General features: G+C 44.7%; 1 protein-coding gene across 3 annotated transcripts in view; it reads left to right on the top strand.

Moving 5' to 3' along the window:
- Positions 1-20,383, top strand: part of LOC129703924 (adhesion G protein-coupled receptor A3) — a 619,806-nt gene that overhangs the window by 579,380 nt on the left and 20,043 nt on the right. For all 3 annotated transcript variants that reach the window (XM_055646641.1, XM_055646640.1, XM_055646642.1), the window contains one exon: positions 15,017-15,162. In XM_055646641.1, the coding sequence (XP_055502616.1) occupies positions 15,017-15,162 (146 nt within the window). The remainder of the gene's footprint in view (positions 1-15,016; positions 15,163-20,383) is intronic.

Below are 20,383 nucleotides of genomic sequence, written 5' to 3'. Positions count from 1 at the left end.
GCATTGTGACATCACACGATGGAACGTTCACCAAGTGCTTGTGCTCCTGCAAAGGCATATGTAAATTAATCCATTCCGATTGGACATCTGTGAGCATCAGGCATTGTGACATCACACGATTGAACGTTCACCAGGGGCTGGGGCTGGTGTTGCTTAGACGGGGGAGAAGCCAGTTTATTTTTGAAATATTGGGGTGGGGGGAGGGGAAGAATTTGATTAAAAACGTGTACTTAAACACGACAAAATGTAATGAGGAGCGGATACTTAGAAAGAAAAGTGAAATCTCTACCGAAATGGAAAAGATGTCGGCGATTCTGCATCTGGTTTCGGAGTTGCAGGGAATCAAAGGAAGAAAGGCAGTCGACAGCCGTCCATGTAAATGGATACATTCCAATTGGACATCTGCGAGCATTGGGCATTGTGATTGGACATCTGCAAGCATTGGGCATTGTGACATCACACGATGGAAACAAATCAAAAGGCAGAAAGGCTGCCGGACGGCAGTCGGTCGGATGGCACGAGAGTTTTATATATTAACTAGACCAAGTGCAGACCCATTGGGTCTGCTCCCCCAATGGTGTGATCCCCGAACCCAATAACAGTTTATTGGTTCAGGAGTCTGATAAGAGTTGGGAAGAAGCTGTTCTTAAGTGCTGATGTTTGGGCATCTTACTGTTCTTAAGTCCAGATGTCTGGGGCAAATTACAGATGGTAATGACAAAAGAATAATTAGGATTAGGCACATATGGATGGTGTCAAAGATGCAATGTTGGAGTGAGCATGGGCAGCATAGAAGACCTAACCAGTTCCTTTGCCAGGAACACCTACATTATGTTTTAACATGCTCAGGGCCATGTGTGCTATACAGTTACAAAAGGGATATTACTCAGTGCACCAATCAAACTTTAGTAATCCTCCAACTCTTCATGGAAGGGGAAGAGGCTCAAGGGATGTGGGACTATTGAAGCGAGGTTGTGCACATCATTTTTTTGTACAATCACATTGGGCCCTTTTACAGAATGAAGCACCTGCCCCCCTCACATTTTAAAAGATTGTGTAGCCTTGAATAATCTCAAATTACTTTACAACAGTGAAGAAGGCCACTCAGTCTATGCCAGTTTTCAGAGCAATCCCATCATTTTAATTCCCACATATTATTTCCTGTTATCTTTTCTCTTATACACGTGCATTAAACCTCCCTTTTTGATGTTCCTACCTCTTACCCACAGAGTCATAGAGGTAAACAGCATGTAAACAAGCCTTCGGCCCATAACTGACCAAGAAGCTCCATCTATGTCTACCCTTACAAAATTCTTAAGGGGTTGGACAGGCTAGATGCAGGAAGATTGTTCCCGATGTTGGGGAAGTCCAGGACAAGGGGTCACAGCGTAAGGATAAGGGGGAAATCCTTTAAAACCGAGATGAGAAGAACTTTTTTTCACACAGAGAGTGATGAATCTCTGGAACTCTCTGCCACAGAGGGTAGTTGAGGCCAGTTCATTGGCTATATTTAAGAGGGAGTTAGATGTGGCCCTTGTGGCTAAGGGGATCAGGGGGTATGGAGAGAAGGCAGGTACGGGATACTGAGTTGGATGATCAGCCATGATCATATTGAATGGCGGTGCAGGCTCGAAGGGCCGAATGGCCTACTCCTGCACCTAATTTCTATGTTTCTATGTTTCTATGTGCCATACGCATGTTTGGCCTATATCCCTCTACACCATTTCCAGGGATGTAACTGTCCAATTGTGTTTTTTAAATGGTGTTATTGTGACTGCCTCAATTACTTCCTCTGGCAGTTCATTTCATATATACACCACCCTCTGTATGAAAAGGTAATCCACATGATTCCTATTAAATCTTTCCCCTATCATCTTAAACCTATCCACTGTAGTTCTTGATTCCCGTACGCTAGGTAAAAGACTGTGCATTCACCCAATCAATTCCCCTCATGATGTTATACACCTCTATAAGATCAGCCTCCTATGTTCCAAACAATAAAGTCCTGGCTTGCCCAACCTCTCTTTGTAGTTCAGGCCATCGAAATACTTCACCCTAGTAAATCTTCTGCGCACTCTTTCCAGCTCAATTACATCTTCCTTATATCATTTGCAGTAATATACAATGGCCAAATTATCTAGCAACCTAGCAAATGTAGGCCCCATGACAAATCCATGCAATTACAGAAAAACCTGTAACATCCATGCGAACAGAAGCAGGGGTAGATTAAAACTCGAGTGGTTGTTGTAGTGTGTTAGATAGTGTTAATGTGCAGGGGGATCGCTGGTCAGTGCAGACTCAGTGGGCCGAAGGGCCTGTTTCCGCACTGCAGCTCTAAACCAAACTAAAAACTGGTTAAATGTTGATGAATGTAATCATAAAATCATCATCATGCATTTCAAAACAAATATAATAGGAAAGGATTTCACAGTCTATCGCAGATTATTGTTTATATGTAATTAAAGGTAGCAGTTTTTCATTCATTTTAATCTCCAGAATGAGAAAATACCACCTAGGAGGAATGTTGCAGCAATTTGCCAAAGCCTGTATGACAACACCTCCCAAATCCAAATCGTTGAATGCCCCAAAGCATTAACAGCATAAGATAAATGAGAATAGCACCTTAGGAGGTTATACAACATAATGCCTTAGAAATAGATTACTCATTTATCCTTGTCAATTGGTCAAAATCCTGAACTACCTACCTTGTAGCATTGTGAAGGTCCTTGCGTGCCATGTGCTAAATCAGTTGAAGTGGATGGACATCAGGAGACCTTTCGAAGGGCATTTAGAGGTGGGCCTTTTAATGCTGAGTTTTCCTGAAGTGCTCACTTTCTATCAAACAGTCTTGAATGTTGATATGCAGATATCAGAAGAAACTTATTTGAAGACCCTGGTGCAAAAAATTCATAACCTTTTGCAGTGACTCATAGAAACACAGAAATTAGGTGCAGGAGTAGGCCATTCGGCCTTCGAGCCAGCACCACCATTCAATGAATAACCCACTCCTGCTCTTAATTTGTGTGTGAAACACAGCATGGAGTTTCCCCGTAAATGGCAGCAGTGTCCGTCTGATAGCCTGACCAGTATTCATGTCTCAACCAACATCACTGAAAGGTATTAAGAAATAAAGATAGAAGATACTGGAAACAATCAACGGATCAGGCAACAGCTGTTGAAAGAAAGAGGGCGCAGCAAAAGAGTTGCTGTCTCACAGCGCCAGATATCGGGGTTCGATCTTGACTACGGGTGCCATCAGAAGAGTTTGACGATCTCCTCGTGACCTACGTGGGTTTTCCCCGGGAGCTCCGGTTTCCTCTCAACCTCCAATGACTTACAGGTTTGTAGGCTAATTGGCTTGATAAATTTGTAAATTGTCCCTAGTGTGTCTAGGATAGTGTTAGTGTGTGGGGACCGCTGGTCGGCATGGACTCAGTGGGCCAAAGGGTCTGTTTCCGCACTGTATCTCTAAACTAAACTAAACTATACTAATACTAATTATATATTAAAACTGTGTGTGTGTGTGTGTGTGTGTGTGTGTGTGTGTGTGTGTGTGCGTGGGCGTGCATGCGTGTGTGTGTGTGTACGTGCGTGCGTGCGTGCGTGCGTGCGTGCGTGCGTGCGTGCGTGTGTGTGTGTGTGTGTGTGTGTGTGTGTGTGCCAGATTCGGCCTTTGATTCCTTGGTCCGGCAGCACTCCGTCATGAAACCGTCACTTTTTCCATGTCACTAGCTCATTCAATTTTGCACTCCTCAAAACATTTATGTACTCATTTTTTAATAAAATCCTCCACCCCCCCCCCCCCCCCCCCCCCCCCCCCCCCCCCCCCCCCCCCCCCCCCCCCACCATTCGCTAATTTTGTCGCCCCCTGCTGGCCAGCTACTATAACAGCTGCTGACGCCCGCCTCTGCTCCAAAAACACCAACATTTTTCCCTGCCTCTGGTGCCCGGCCCGGCTCTGTCACGCTGCCTCAAGCCAAAGATTGCATCTTCAACTGCTGCTTTTCCAGCAGCGGGAGAACAGCCAGCGTGACAGAGCCAGCTTCTCAGAAGTGCCGAGGATGCGAGGCCTCACACTCTCTAACCACCGCTTTCGGGGACCAGATCCAACGGGTCTGCACTTGGACTAGTACTAAACTATTGGAGACTATCATCAGAACACAAATAGCTCTGATGAAGAGTGCATGAATTGAAATTGGACAAAATCAGCATGCATTTATGAAAGGTAAATCATGTCTGACGAATCTTATAGAATTTTTCGAGCATGTAACTAGTAGAGTGGATAAGGGAGAACCAGTGGATATGTTATATCTGGGCTTTCAGAAGGCTTTCTACAAGGTCCCACATAAGAGATTAGTATGCAAACTTAAAGCACACGGTATTGGGGGTTCAGTAGTGAGGTGGATAGAGAACTGGCTGGCAGACAAGAAGCAAAGAGTAGGAGTAAACGGGTCCTTTTCACAATGGCAGGCAGTGATTAATGGGGTATCGCAAGGCTCAGTGCAGGGACCCCAGCTATTTACAATATATATTAATGATTTGGACGAGGAAATGGAATGCAACATCTCTAAGTTTGCGGATGACACGAAGCTGGGGGGCAGTGTTCGCTGTGAGGAGGATGCTAGGAAGCTACAAGGTGACTTGGATAGGTTGGGTAAGTGGGCAAATGCATGGCAGATGCAGTATAATGTGGATAAATGTGAGGTTATCCACTTTTGTGGCAAGAACAGGAAAATAGACTATTATCTGAATGGTGGCCGATTAGGAAAAGGGGAGATGCAACTAGACCTGGGTGTCGTGGTACACCAGTCATTGAAAGTAGGCATTCAGGTGCAGCAGGCAGTGAAGAAAGCGAATGGTATGTTAGCATTCATAGCAAAAGGATTTGAGTATAGGAGCAGGGAGGTTCTACTGCAGTTGTACAGGGCCTTGGTGAGACCACACCTGGAGTATTGCGTACAGTTTTGGTCTCCTAATCTGAGGAAAGACATTCTTCCCATAGAGGGAGTACAGAGCAGGTTCACCCGACTGATTCCTGGGATGGCAGGACTTTCATATGATGAAAGACTGGATAGACTCGGCTTGTACTCGCTAGAATTTAGAAGATTGAGAAAAGATCCTATAGAAACTTACAAAATTCTTAAGGGGTTGGACAGGCTAGATGCAGGAAGATTGTTCCCGATGTTGGGGAAGTCCAGAACAAGGGGTCACGGTTTAAGGATAAGGGGGAAGTCTTTTAGGACCGAGATGAGAATTTTTTTTTTTCACGCAGAGTGGTGAATCTGGGAATTCTCTGCCACAGAGGGTGGTTGAGGCTTGTTCATTGGGTATATTTAAGAGGGAGTTAGATGTGGCCCTTGTGGCTAAAGGGATCAGGGGGTATGGAGAGAAGTCAGGTACAGGATACTGAGTTAGATGATCAGCCATGATCATATTGAATGGTGGTGCAGGCTCGCAGGGCCGAATGGCCTACTCCTGCACCCATTTTCTATGCTTCTATGTTTCTATGAAATGCTAACTCTGCTTCTCTTTCCACAAATACTTCCGGACCAGCATTTTCTATTTTATCTCAGATTTCCAACGTCTTAAATATTTCTTATTTTCATTTGAATGGGATTATCTAATCGGCCGTTTCATTGATATTTTCAGCCATTACCTGCTACCATATTTCTTCTCAGCAAGTTGCTGGATGTAAATATTACCAATGATCTATCCCGGTCGAATCGTATTGATGCTATGGCATAGAAAGCACACTACTTCTTCAGGAGACAATGGAAATTTGGAGAAATTTTGACCCGTTTGAAGAAGGGTCTCGACCTGAAACATAACCCATTCCTTCTCTCCAAATGCTGCCTGTCCCGCTGAGTTACTTCAGCATTTTGTGTCTATCTTCAAGGAAATTTGGCGTACCTGCAATGACTTTTACCAACTTTGTGGAAAGCATCCTATCAGGATGCATCACAACATGGTTTGTGAAATCTGTCCCAGACCACAAAAATTGCAGAGTTGTGGATGCAGTCCAGTCCATCACACAAACTAGCCTTCCCCCAAATCGACACCATATACACATCACATTGCCTCGTAAAAGCAGCCAACATAATCAACATAATACACTCCACACATTCACTCTTATCCCCTCTCCCATCAGGCATAAGATACAAAAGAACAAAGCATCAGATTCAGAAGAGGCAACATAGCCGCTGTTATGGACCTCTCATACGCTAGAACTGTAACCCTGATCTCTCAGCCTTCCTCATGGTGGCCCTTGCACTTTCTCTGGAGCGACAACACAATAACACAGTGGCACTACATTCTGCACTCTGGTTATTTTTCTCTGCACTACCTTTTGGACGTGTATGGACCGATTGTACTCATATATGTTATGAATTTACTGGATAAAATGCTAGACAACATTTTTCACTGTATGTCGGTACGTGTGACAATAATAAACCAATATCAATACCAATTTGAATCTCAGTTATGGCTTAAAGCAGCAAATTGCCCTTTGGCATGCTTTTATATACTAGATCTTTTAAAGTCATTTGTCATGATCAATTGTGCCATCCTCCTCAGATGCCCCTCTTTTATCAAGCTCTATAGAACTGTGGTGACCCAGTTCCATTCCTTCTAATACCAATACATTTCCTGCAATGGTTTCTCTTCCAGTCCTGGACTATTTTTCCAGATTCCTCCAGGGATCTAACCTGTATTTATTGATTTATTTTATATTGTTGTTTGAGGCATTGTGTTACTCCCATGTGTGCGCTGCATCTGAATCTTTTTCTCTGGTATTTATCTCAACCTGTAAACATTCCTTTACTGCCAGACTTCTTTTCCTGCATCATGTCATATATGATGATATGGTTTCCTCCAGCTCTCTCAAAAAAGAATGCCTTGACATTAAACTTTTTAATTGATATTATAACAGTCTCTGGCTAATACATCACTGGCAAATGGAAGATCGCAGAGAAAACCCAGGCAGGTCATGGGGAGAATTTACAAACTCCGTACAGACAAGCACCCGTAGTCAGGATTGAACCGGGGTTTATGGCACTGTAAGGCAGTAACTTTTCTAGAATTAATCGCTGCCACTTCCATGGCGCTACCCACCTCAACTCGTGAGTTAATAAATCGTATGCCCTTCATTCTTCCAGGGTCTTGTGTTTTTCAGAACCATCTTATTGGCTCCCCATTCATCCCTCTCCATGAATTCTACCTTATGATGTTTCTAGCCTGAGCAGTGAAAGATCATTGAATGGTCTTCGTATTGTTAAGATTTAATATTATAGTGGTTTATTATCGTCATGTGCACTGAGCTGCAGTGAAAGAATATTGTTCCCTAACAAATTACACCTTACATTAGTACTATCAAACCATACACGAGCGCATTAGGTAGTGCAAAAGAGAAAGTAAACAAAGTGCAGAACATAGAGTTACAGCACCGCAGATGAGGTGTCCAGTCATGAGTCTGAGAACAAGCTGTTCCTGAATCTGGTGCTACATGCTTTCATATTTTTATACCATCTCCCAAATGGGGGATGGGAGTAAGGTAGTGACCCTTGATTATGTAGGCTGCCTTACCAAGACAGCTTGAAGTGTAGATGGAGATGGTGGGCTGATATGCATAATAGACTGTGCTGCATCGAACTGTCTGCAATTTCCTGTTGCCTTGTGCAGAGCGGCAGCCCAACCAAGTTGTGATGCAGCACAATAGAATGCTTTCGATAGTGGATCTGTAGAGATGTCATCATACACCTTTCCCTTCTTCCAGCACCATCTGTAAACATTTGTCTCTTTTAAAATGCTGCAAATATCAAAATTATAGCTGTCAGATTATATGTGTGCCAGAACCACATTATTCCCAAAAGCCATTATGTCCAACACAAGACGAATCTTTAACAAATCTTTCATCAATAAATAGATTCAGCAAGCATCCTTGGGAAATTAACACAATATTGACACCATAAATAAATGATAAATAACATAAATGATGGCCTTCCCACATGAACCCATAAAATGAATTTAAAATATTAAGCAATATTTTAATTATAAACCTCAATGTGGACGTATTTATTAAACTATTATTTTATGGCTAGTAAAATGAATAATTCTGAAAATGATATAAATTTCACAAAATTTCAAACATAAGTGAATATGTTGAATGTGAAGAAAGACCAGCCCCTAAAAACCTTTTTTTTCAGTCAAATTGTTACATAATCAGAAATCCTTTGTCTTATTTTTAGCAGAATTTATAATGTAGCTGCAACATATTTATAATGTAGCTGCAGTGTAATTAAGTACAGTAAATCCTCAATTTAACAGAACCCTTTTAACAGATTTCAGATATAGCAGACGGATCTGCTGATGCCATCCTCGGCTCCCACCGCCTCCCCAGCCGCATACAGCCCAACACAACTCCTGAATCGCAAAGTGCACCAGCGAGCCCTTCTTCACCCACTGCAGGGTTCAGTTAATGCGGCTGCTGTTGTGGCTCATGTTTGCCCCTTGGGGACAGCTCTTTCTTCAGGCCGCTGCCACCGACAGAATGCCCTTGGTCACCATGGGGCTCCATCCCCCTCACCAGCTGCCGCTTCTTCCTGTTGACCGTCGCATTTTTCACTCCCCGCTCCACCGCTACTGCCTCCTTCTCCCGTCGCTCTGTTCACTCGGCCTCTCCCCACCCCACCCCACCGACACCACCGCCTCATCCTCCTCTTGCCTGGAGTCACCAACAAATTTTGCCTTGGAACATGTCAGCGACTGTGAACTAGAAGGAGGAGGAGGTGGCGGTGGTAAAGAAACAGACAAAGCAACAGCCGACAGGATGAGACGGCAGATGGTGAGAGGGGAGGGAGCCCCATGGTGACTGAGAGCATCCTGTCATTGGTAGCGGCCTGAAGAAAGAGTTGGGGTCCAGGGGATACAACGTGAGCCACACCAACAGAAGCATCAACTGGACCATGGGGCAGCCAGTGAAGAAGGGATCACTCATGCAGACCAGTGGCATTGGGACCTAGTTTTAAGGTGAAACTACACAAAGTGCTGGAGTAACTCACAGATTGATTCAGTCTGAGGAAGGGTCCTGACATTCACTTATCCATATTCTCCAGAGATGCTGTCTGAGCTGCTGATTTTTTCCAGCACTTTGTGTTCTATTGTGCATTAACCATTATCTGCAGTTCTTTGTTTCAACTACATACGATGATAATACCTTACTTGGTTATAGCAGACAATCAGCAATAACGGACACCACTCCCGAGGGTTCGTTATAACGAGGGTTTATGGTAGTTGTGTAAATCCATAAAAAGACAAGGGCAAATCCAAACATTCCACCTCATTAAGACACCAAAAACAATGAGTCCAATTCTGCTTCCATCGGAAAATTGGCATTTAATATAAACATGCTTGAGAATAAGGAGCAGTAATATACTATGTGATTCCCTGACGGTTGCTTATTCATTTGGGAAAGTTGTAGCTGCACTTTTACATCAATTCTGCTTCCTGCCCAATTCAATTATCCTTTGATTCCTTATGCCCCTGTCCCACTTAGGAAACCTGAATGGAAACCTCTGGAGACTTTGCGCCCCACCCAAGGTTTCCGTGCGGTTCCTGGAGGTTGCAGGTGGTTGCCGGAGGTTGCAGGTAGTGGAAGCAGGCAGGGAGACTGACAAAAACCTCCGGGAACCGCACGGAAACCTTGGGTGGGGCGCAAAGTCTCCAGAGGTTTCCGTTCAGGTTTCCTAAGGGGGACAGGGGCATTTGGGACCTGTCCCACTTAGGCGATCCTTTAGGCGACTACAGGCGATTTAGCTGTCACCACATGGTTGCCGGGGTATCGACTGTCTGGTCGTGTGCAGTCTCCTCAGTCGCCCAACGAGTCGTAGCGTTTTTCTGGTTGCCGCTGGATTTTGAAATGATCAACAAAAACTGGCATGTCCTTCATCCAACTTGCTATGGCATTTCAAGGCCTCTTTTGGTTCTCTTAATTCCCTGCTCAAGACCTTTCCCGCATTCTTTACATTCCTCAGCGGCTCTGTCTGAATTCATCTTCCTAAACGGTATATGTGCTTCCTTCTTCTTTTTGGCGAAATGTACAAGCAGCCTTGTGAACCAAGGTTTACATACCTTGCCACAGTTGTCCCTCCACCAAACTGAAACATGCCAATCCTGAACTCAGGTCAAGTGGTCTTTAAACTCCCACATGTCGAGAATATATTTTAAATGATCGCATATGGATGGTAATTGGCCGCAGTTTGCCATTCATGCAAGCAACATACATGCCTCAAAAATCCGATATTTCAAAGTATTTTTATATAATTTGATTAGGAATTTATTCACTATAGTTTAACCAAAAATCGGGTTTGGTTCCTTGAGTCATTTATCTCATTCACAACCATTAAAATCCGTATATTTTGAAAGAGTTGAGTCATATTATTTAGTATCTGTGTTTATATCCATGTAATGCAGAGTTTGTAAATACACCCTTTAAGGAGAAACAAAATTTATAATAACCAAGGGACATAGTCTAAATGAAAGCAGACCATGACATACAGTAATTCAGTCTTTATTTTCATCAAACAAACTTTGCTCTATGTCCACACATGTTTTCAATTAAGAATCCCTGATTGCCTAAAGCAATACTCCTACTTTTGAGAGTATTCTGACGGATTTTAGCTAACTGTCAGGAGATAACAAGGAAAGAATTGACATGGGTGGTGCTGATTGACGTTTCTTTGCCAAATGTCTTTGGAAAGTGTGATCATTATCTATCTCTGATAGTCATGTAACAACATTTTTCAGACCGTTTAGTTAAAACATACAATTGGCTCCAGATTTCCTACATGTTTTATAGATCTAATATCAATGAATCCAACCTGCTGACAGGAACCATTCAGAGCTATTTTGAGCTCTTTATGATAATTTGTTCCACATTCTTATCAACCTTCTATTATTTTAATTTCCCATTCATATTTGTCTGTCTATTTAAATTCCTTTACAATGGTCATGAATGTCACATTGTCAATTATTCCAAGTTAATCTTGTGACACTCTGTGGAAATTATATTCCATCATTAGATCATCATAATCACATAATGCTATTGACTAATCACCACTCTATTAATCTTCTACTCTAAGCCTTTTACCTATCCTGCTCTGTATTCAATACAAACTTTCCATTAATTCTTTAGCTCTGCTGCCCTCGATAGACAGAAAATGCTGGAGTAACTCAGCGGGACAGGCAGCATCTCTGGATAGAAGGAATGGGTGATGTTGCGGGTCGAGACATTTTGCGTCTATCTTTGATGTAAACCAGCATCTGCAGTTCCTTCCTACACACTTCTCTTTGCTTTTCGTGCCCGCTATTAGCGTCCTGATTCTGATTCCTACTTTATGCACTCTTCCGAGGCCTCTGATTTTGTGGGTTCTTGCTGTGGCTAAAGGGGCCACAGTGGGAATTGCAGAATCTTCCACAGATGGGGCAGGAAGTGGTGGGAGGTTTATGAGGTTCTGCTTATGCACGGTATCATTGTGTCCGCAATTCACAGCCTCAGAGTTCCTAATGCTATCCACACTGCTCCTTCTCCATTTTGAGCAGTCACAGACATCAGTGGAGATGTGCACTACTTTGAGGAAGCTTTGAACGTTACTGTTGAATCTTTCCCTCTGTCCATCTGACAGAACCAACAGCAGAATGTCTATTTTAGGAACCTGCTGTCAGGCATATGAACAACATGGCAAATCCCATGTACGCAATGGACCATCCTCAATGCTGGGGATGTTGGCCTGAGAGAGTATGTGATATTGGTGTTATACTCCCAGGGAATTTGGAGGATTTTGTGGCTACTGCATTTGGCGATGCACACTTACCCATAATCCAAATCTCATTTATTGACACTTTCTACAGATCATATCCCTCCTCCTGAATCCAACTGTCCTCTTCTAATTACATCTACAAATCAGATGAAATCAAAGAAATAAAGCATTCCAAGCTTCCTAGCTTTCCCAGCATTCCTAGCTGCCAAGATGGCGCCCAACCCAGTTGTCCATTTGCGTGCTAGCCAAGGAAGCAGATCTACAAACACATTACAATCGCTCCACACTCTTAAATCTCTACTCCAACAGCAATATATCTTACTTTAACAATGATCAAGGCCAGCAGCATAATCAAGGAGGAGTCGCACCCTGGCCACTCCCCCTTCTTCTCTCTCCCATCGGGCAAAAGGTTTAGAAGTGTGAAAACGCACACCTCCAGATTCAGGGACAGTTTCTTCCCAACTGTTATCAGGCAATTGAATCATCGTACCACAACCAGAGAGCAGCGCTGAACTACTATCTACCTCTTTGGACTTTCCTTGATTGGACTTTGCTGGCTTCACCTTACACTAAACGTTATTCCCCTATCATGTATCTACACACTGTAAATGGCTCAATTGTAATCATGCATTGTTTTTCTGCTATCTGGATCGCAAGTGACAAAAGCTTTTCCCTCTACCTCGGTACACGTGACAAACTAAATTGAAGTTGAAACTGAAACAATAGGATGCTAATTCACAGATATCAAGAGATAATCTATCTTTATATTTGTTTCTGAGTGATGCTGAAGTAGGTGTTTTACATAATGAGTGTATCGAGGTCTTCCAAATACTCAGCTGTTCTCTGTTTAATATCACGTTCATTGTCTGGATGTGTCAAACAGAGGAAGTTACCCATGCATTTTTCACAATAAAATTGGCAGGTGTACGAGAGCCATAAAAAAGAACAAATCTGTTTCATCTGGTTCTTAATTGGGGGTTGCCTGGAGGAATACATGCACAAATTTCAAGATCATTAATATCAAATTAATTTAGCAGAAAATGATAAACTGGGTCTGTTAATTTCTGCTGCAGTATGTTGATGTGAAAAGAGCTGTTGTGATGAAAACTACACATGCAGACCTTCATATGCACAGTTCCCTCTCCCACATTTAAATTGCAAGTCCTAAACATGAGGCTCCATTTGCTAAATGTGCAAAATATGAAGTTTTGAATGTTGGTATTTGCTTATGATTGATGTGAATGGTCAGAGGGAAGGATTTACTTAATCCCAGTAATTATATTTTCTCCTTTACATTTACAGAAGTTGGTCCTGTAAATACAATCTGCTGAGAAAATGTGAAGACTGTTAATAACAAATCTCTAGCCAAGCAAACGTCTCTGTAAATACTGGCTTGACATCAGGCCTCGGTTGCAAAGCTGTGGTTCTCAGTGAGGACTTATTGGCTGACTCTCAAACACACTGGTTCTGAAAATGCTCAGGATGCACCCCATTAGTTACGGTGGAATAATGACAGAGGTCAGAAGTGGTAGTGTTATTCTGGCTGGAGGTCTGCAACTAGGGTTCTGCAGGGATGAGTGCCGGGACTCTGTTGTTTTGTGATGTATATATAAACGTGCACAAAAATGCAGATGAGTTGGTGAGTGGATTTTCAGTTGATACAGATATATGGCTGAGTTGCAGACAGTGAACAAGGTTATCAAAGGATATAGCAGGATATAGATCAGTTACAGATGCAGGTGGAAAAATGGAAGGTGGAGTTTAATCTTGATAAGAGTGACATGGTATGCCTTGCAAGGTCAAATGTAAGCATTGATGTACAGAGGAATCCAAGTCAGCTCCTTGATAGTAGCAACACAAGTAGATCGAGTGGTAAAGAAGTGGAACTGACGAAGGCAACTATTCCATATGCCGGGGTATTAGTTATGAGTCTGAATGTCATGTTGCAATTTATAAAACTCTGGTTGGTCTGCATTTGAGGTATTGAATGCAGTTCTGGTCAAGAAGTATGTGGAGGCTGAGGAAATGGTGCAGAAGAGGTTTATGCTTCCTGGATACATGGGTATTAGCTCTAAGGAGTGGTTCAAGAGTGATTTTGCGGCAGGTTGATGGAACCAGCAGCCTATTGCAACACCAGATGTATAACACTGATGGAAACTCGGGCAAAAGCAGCTTTCGGAGGGAGCTATCTCATCTTCCTTCAGAGCTCTTAACCTCAAAACTAATAATGTGAATGTGTATTTTGATTCGTTTTTATTTTCAGAGGATCTTAGTTAATTTTGTAGCTGCTTTTTGTAAATGTACAGTTCTGCACAAGTATCACTCCACATAAGCACTTAAATACATATTAGAGAAGCACCTCAGATACAGCACAAGTGTATATTACTGTACCACTGCTGTACACATGTATTGTACCTGAGATGCTTATCTAATAATGCATCTACATGCTCATGGGAGACTAGTGCTTGTACTGAACACAAAAAATAATTTCACTGTACCTCAGTACATGTGCCAAATAAAGTTCCATACCTTTATGCAAATAAAATACCAAACCTTCTGGAGGCTGCGTACTTCACCTTGTTGGGAATTCTGCCTTCCAGAGTTAGTCCCATAAGAGATTGGACGATATTGTGCTTCTTGAAATGGCTTGGGCAGGATGCAGCATTATTGTGATTGTGATGTATCCCTGTCTGGGTTATTGTGCTGACATGATAGTTTATGTTTGCGGTGAACAGCGATGTAAATCTGACTGCTAAACTGAAACAAAAATTTGGTTGCTGTTATGCTGAAGACCTGCTGTGAATTTTAGCAAATATGTTAGAAACCGAACAAAAACGCACCCTGCAGTGAGTGCTTATTTGACATTCATACGGCAACAAAATCATGAATGGCAGAAATGGCGGGAGACGTGCATTCAGGAGATGCTTTTATAAATTATGTATAAAAAACAGGTTTAATTACTTTCCGACGAATAATACATGTTGATTTATTTGTGCAGATATTTATCTTCCCTCGTGAGAATAAAAGAGAGCAGTTATCACTTTATCTACTGATGTCCTCTGAGAATTTTTGCTCATAAACATGCAAAGGGCACATTTCACACGACAATCTTTTAAATGTGTTGCATTATCACTCTCAATATCTGTTGTTTTTCCTCTCCTGATGATATAATATATATATATATGTATATCTTTACCTTCTAGGTTGGGATTGTTTTACACTACTCCACACTCTCTACGATTTTCTGGATTTGTGTCACTGCCAGAAATATTTACAAGCAAGTGACCAAAAAGCTGCCTCAGTTCCACAATGCTGAACAACCAGCACACTCACCACAACCAATGCTGCGGTAAGGAACAAGCATATCATATTCTTCTGAGTAGCTGAAACCATTTGTATTGGTGGCGCATAACAGAATGTTTCCAGAATATAAATGCAGTTCATGGAGAACGTGACAGCTGAAAGACATTACCGATAAGCATGTCACTTCATTTGCCTCTGAGCATTTTGCACCTTTTATTTTATTATTTTCTATCCATCATCGTGGTGTGTTCTGCTTATCATGGCGCAGTATAAATAGCTCCAAGCTGTTGTGACAACTTATTATTTGTAATGGGGTGTTGATTTAACATCATCAAGATGAAGGATTCTTGTGTAGGAAAGAACTGCCGATGCTGGTTTTAATCAAAGGTAGACACAGAATGCTGGAGTAACTCAGCAGGACAGGCAGCATCTCTGGAGAGAAGGAATAGCTGACGTTTCGGGTTGGAACCCTTCTTCAGACTGATGTCAGAGGAGTGGGCGGGACAGAGTTAGACTGTAGTCAGAGACAGTGGACTGGTGGGAGAACTGGGAAGAGGAGGGGGTGGAGAGAGAGGGAAAGCAAGGGCTATTTGAAGTTAGAAAAGTCAATGTTCATACTGCTGGGGTGTAAGCTACCCAAGCGAAATATGAGGTGCTGTTCCTCCAATTTGCGCTGGGCCTCACTCTGACAATGGAGGAGGCCCAGGACAGAAAGGTCAGATTGGGAATGGGAGGGGAAGTTTACGTGCTGAGCAACCGGGAGATCAGGTAGGTTAAGGCGGACTGAACGGAAGTGTTCAGTGAAACGATCGCCGAGCCTGTGCTTGGTCTCGCTGATATACAGGAGTTGACACATAGAACAGCGGATACAGTAGATGAGGTTGGAGGAGGTGCAAGTGAACCTCTGCCTCACCTGAAAAGACTGTCAGGGTCCTTGGATGAAGTTGAGGGGGAGATAACGGGACAGGTGTTGCATCTCCTGCGGTTGCAGGGGAAAGTACCTGGGGAGGGGGTGGTTTGGGTGGGAAGTGACGAGTTGACCAGGGAGTTGCGGAGGGAACGGTCTCTACAGAAAGCAGGAAGTCATGGAGCTGGGAAGATGTGGCCAGTAGTGGGATCCCGTTGGAGGTGGCAAAAATGTTGGAGGATTATATGCTGTGTGCGACGGCTGATGGGCTGGAAGGTGAAGACAAGGGGGACTCTGTCCTTGTTATGAATGGGGGTAGGGGGAGCTAGAGTGGAGCTGTGGGATATTGAGGAGACCCTAGTGAGAGCCTCATCTATAATGGAAGAGGGGAACCCCCGTTCCCTAAAGAATGAGGACATCGCCAATGACCTAGTATGGAAAACCCCATCCTGGGCGCAGATGTGGCGTAGACAGAGGAATTCGGGAGTAGGTGATAGAGTTTTTACTGGGAGCAGGATGGAAGAAGTGTGGTCAAGATAGCTATGGGGGTCAGTGGGTTTGTAATAGATGTCAGTCAATAGTCTGTCTCCTGTGATGGAGATGGTGAGATCTAGAAATGGTAGGGAGATGTCGGAATATTTGAGTGCAGGATGGAAACTAGTCGTGAGGTTGATGAAATCAGTGAGTTCTGCATGGTTGCAGGAGGTAGCACTGATGCATTCATCAATGTTGTGGAGGTAGTCTTCAGGAATAGGGCCAGTGTACGCCTGGAACGGTGATTGGTCGATGTTCCCTACAAAGAGGCAGGCATAGCTGGGGCCCATGTGAGTGCCCACAACTTTGCCTTGGATTTGGAGGAAGTGGGAGGAATCGAAGGAGAAGTTGTTGAGTGTAAGGACCAGCTCTGCTAGGCGAAAGGGAATGTTAGTAGATGGAAATTGGTTGGTTCTGCAGTTGAGGAAGAAATGGGGGGCTTTAAGACCTTCCTGGTGGGGGATGGAGGTGTAGAGTGACTGGACATACATGGTAAAGATGAGGGAGTGGGGGCCTGGAAAATGGAAGTCATTGAAATGAAGAGCGTGTGAAGTGTTTTGAACATAGGTGGGGAGGGATTGGACTAGGGGGGGGATAGGATGGAGTCGAGGTATGTGGAAATTAATTTAGTGGGACATGAACAAGCAGAAACAATAGTTTGCCAGAACAGTTCTATTTGTGGATTTTGGGGAGAAGATAAAATTGGGAAGTGCGAGGCTGGGGAAAGATAAGGTTGGAGGCTTTAGAGGTCGGAGTGCCGGAAGTAATGTGATATTAAGGTCGGGTGCTCATCTGTGGGGTTCATGGTCCAAGGATAAGTAGGAGGAGGTGTCTGAGAATCATTGCCTGGCCTCAGCCCAGTAGATGTCAGTGCACAAGACTACCACGGCATCTCCCTTGTCAGTGGGTTTGATTGTAATGTCAGGCTTGCTGCAGAATGAGCTGAGGGCTGTACGTTAAGAGGGGGTGAGGTTAGAGTAGGTTAGGGGAGTCAAAATGTTGAGACAGTCGATGTCCTGCCAGCAGTTGGAAATGAAAAGGTCTAAAGAAGGTAGAGGGCCAACTGGGGAAGTTCGAGGAGGGGGACTGGTGGAGACGGGAGAAGGGGTCATCACTGGGTGGTGAGGACTCCCTCCCATAGGAAAAGCACGGAGGTGGAGGCAACAGAAAAAGAGCCCTACTTTGTGGCGGACCCCGAACTCATTGAGGTGGAGGCGGAGAGGAACAAAGGTGAGGCCTCTGCTGAGGACACACCTTTCTGTATCAGAAAGGGGGAGGTCAGGGGGATGGTGAACACGCGGCAAGGGTGGGAGGTGGGATCGGAGGAGGGCAGGTGAGTAGATGGAGGGCGAGGCGATGTCTAGTGGGGGGGATGGTGGGTGTTCAGAGAGGAGGGGGGCATGAGGATTATTGTACGGGTGGGGGGAGTAGCTGGGGCCACCTAGTTAAAAGGGGAAGGGGAAGAACCAGTGAAACCCGTGAGGTTACCTGTAGGAGGGGGGGGGGGGGGGGGGGGGAGCACGAGGGCCCCAGCAGAGTCAGACTCCGTGGTGTTGGAGTCTGCAATGTGGAGACGGTGGGCCCGGTGCGGAGCCAGGGACTCAGGTAATGTGGAGACTGTGGGCCAGGTGCAGAGCCTGGGACTCGGGTAAAGCGACGGCTGCGGTCTCCTGGTGGGTGGTGGTTGGGCAAGGGTCGGCGGCGTCGCTGGTGGAGGCCTGCCAGGCACTGGAGAAATCAATCGGACGAAGCGTCGGTGGTCCCAGTCGGCTAGGGTTGCCAACTTTCTCACTCCCAATAAGGGACAAAAGGTTAAAATGCAGGACAAATTACTGACGGCAATTCATTGACCGAATCGGCCGTGGCTGGGTGAATGACTGCACAAAGCCCAGCCGGCGTGCCAGCTGATGAGTTTTGGCCCGGCACCCCATCCAACTCATGAATTGATGATCAACCATGAGTTCGGTAAGTGAAGGTGCGAATGTCGGACGGCTGGCCGGGCTGCCGACCGACGGGGCCACGGGCGAGGCGCTGCCGATGCACGACGTCGGGACTGGTGATGCAGGACCGGCCATGGCGCTCTGACCCGACAGTCCCCTCGACCCGAGTTGCGGCAGTCAAATACGGGACAATCACAAATATGGGACAATACGGGACAATTCATGATCACAATGAATGATGGTGCTTGCTCGAAGGCCCGAATGGCCTCCTCCTGCATCTATTTTCTATGCATCTATGTATCTATGACAAAGGCTGTCCCGTACGGAATAAACCAATTTAGCCCAATATACGGGATGTCCCAGCTAATACGGGACAGTTGGCAACCCCACGGTCAGCAGATGGCCGGGGAGGTGGCGAGGGTTGGCGGCAGCGGCCCCAGGGAGGCGATGAAGGTCTGCGGCCATGGTGATTGTGGACCCGGGGAGGTGGTGAAGGTCGACGACGGTGGCAGTTTCAGTGGTCCGGGTCTGGGATCGGCCAGGATGGCGGTAAGTGTTGGTATTGTTCCTCATGGCAGTGATGGGGTCACGGGTCTCGGCCTTGTGGTGATCAGGCAGGTGGCACAGACCTGCGGTGGAGCCCTGGGCCTGCGGGCAGTCGAGGCGAGGAGTGTCAGTGGAGGGACCGGTCTGGAGGCGGATAGGTTTGCTATCCTTTGTGGAGTCCAGGTAGGAAAGGAAGCGTTTGTTGAGTGTGTGGATCTGGCATTGAATGAAGAGCAGTTGGGGTCCATTGCAGGTGAGACCCGGAGCTGTGCGAGTGTCAGAGCGAGGGCCTGTTGGTGCCGGCGCATCGCAGCCAGTGTAGAACGCAGGGCACGGGAGGGAACTGTTGTGAAAAATGGTTGATCGACTGTCGAAACCTGTTGGGTCCGAACTGGGAGGTCTGGAACCGAAGCTGAGACACGAGATGGAGGCGCAGGCAAGTCCCGAGAAAACAAATGTGGCTGTGGTAACGGGTCTGGGTTAAAACGTGGTCGCAGAGTCGGAGGGAAGGAGGAATCGCAGAGGGGGAGCAGTGAGAGAGGATGTTGCTGAACTCTCGTCGGAGAGAGGAGGAGAACTTCTACAAAGTAGAGGAGATTTGTGGAGGATTCTTCGTTATTTGAGAAAGAAACCATAAACACGCTCAGCTCTTCAATGCATTTTCTCGATCTCACTTGGCTTTGAATATTTATTATTTTTTAGAAGTCTTTAAACTTTCATTTGTTGAGATATTTGATGCAGTTCTATTTATACCGATGCTCCTAGACAGTTAGCTCTGGATCCCAATGGGGTTCACAGGCATATGCATATCAATTTTATTTTATTTTTAGTGCATTTGTAAATTACAATAACTGAAGTTGATTTACAGTACCACCAGATTTCTTTCTTGTTTCCTGGGCTGTGGCAAATGCTGTTTTATTTGTGGAATGCACTTTAGAATTTGTTCCAGTTTCAAGCTCTGCTGTCAGCTAATATTAGATGCAACCTTGTGTGCAGGAAGGAACTGCAGATGCTGTTTTACACCAAATATAGAGACAAATGGCCAGGTCAATAGATATTTTTAAGGCAGAGGTAGATGGATTCTTAATTAGTATGGGTGTCAAGGGTTATGGGGAGAAGGCAGGAGAATGAGGTTAGGAGGGAGAGACATCAGCCATGATTGAATGGCGAAGTAGACTTGATGGTCCGAATGACCTAATTCTTCTCCTATCACTTATGACAAAATAAAGAAAGGTCTCGACACGAAACATCACCTATTCCATTTCTCTAGAGATGCTGCCTGGCCCGTTGAATTGCTCCAGCATTTTGTGTCTATATTAAATGCAACATCTCTGTTTTTA

Source organism: Leucoraja erinacea, chromosome 15 (genome assembly GCF_028641065.1).
Source record: "Leucoraja erinacea ecotype New England chromosome 15, Leri_hhj_1, whole genome shotgun sequence".
Classification (NCBI taxonomy): Eukaryota; Metazoa; Chordata; class Chondrichthyes; order Rajiformes; family Rajidae; genus Leucoraja; species Leucoraja erinaceus.
This window is presented reverse-complemented; position numbering and strand designations above follow the sequence as displayed.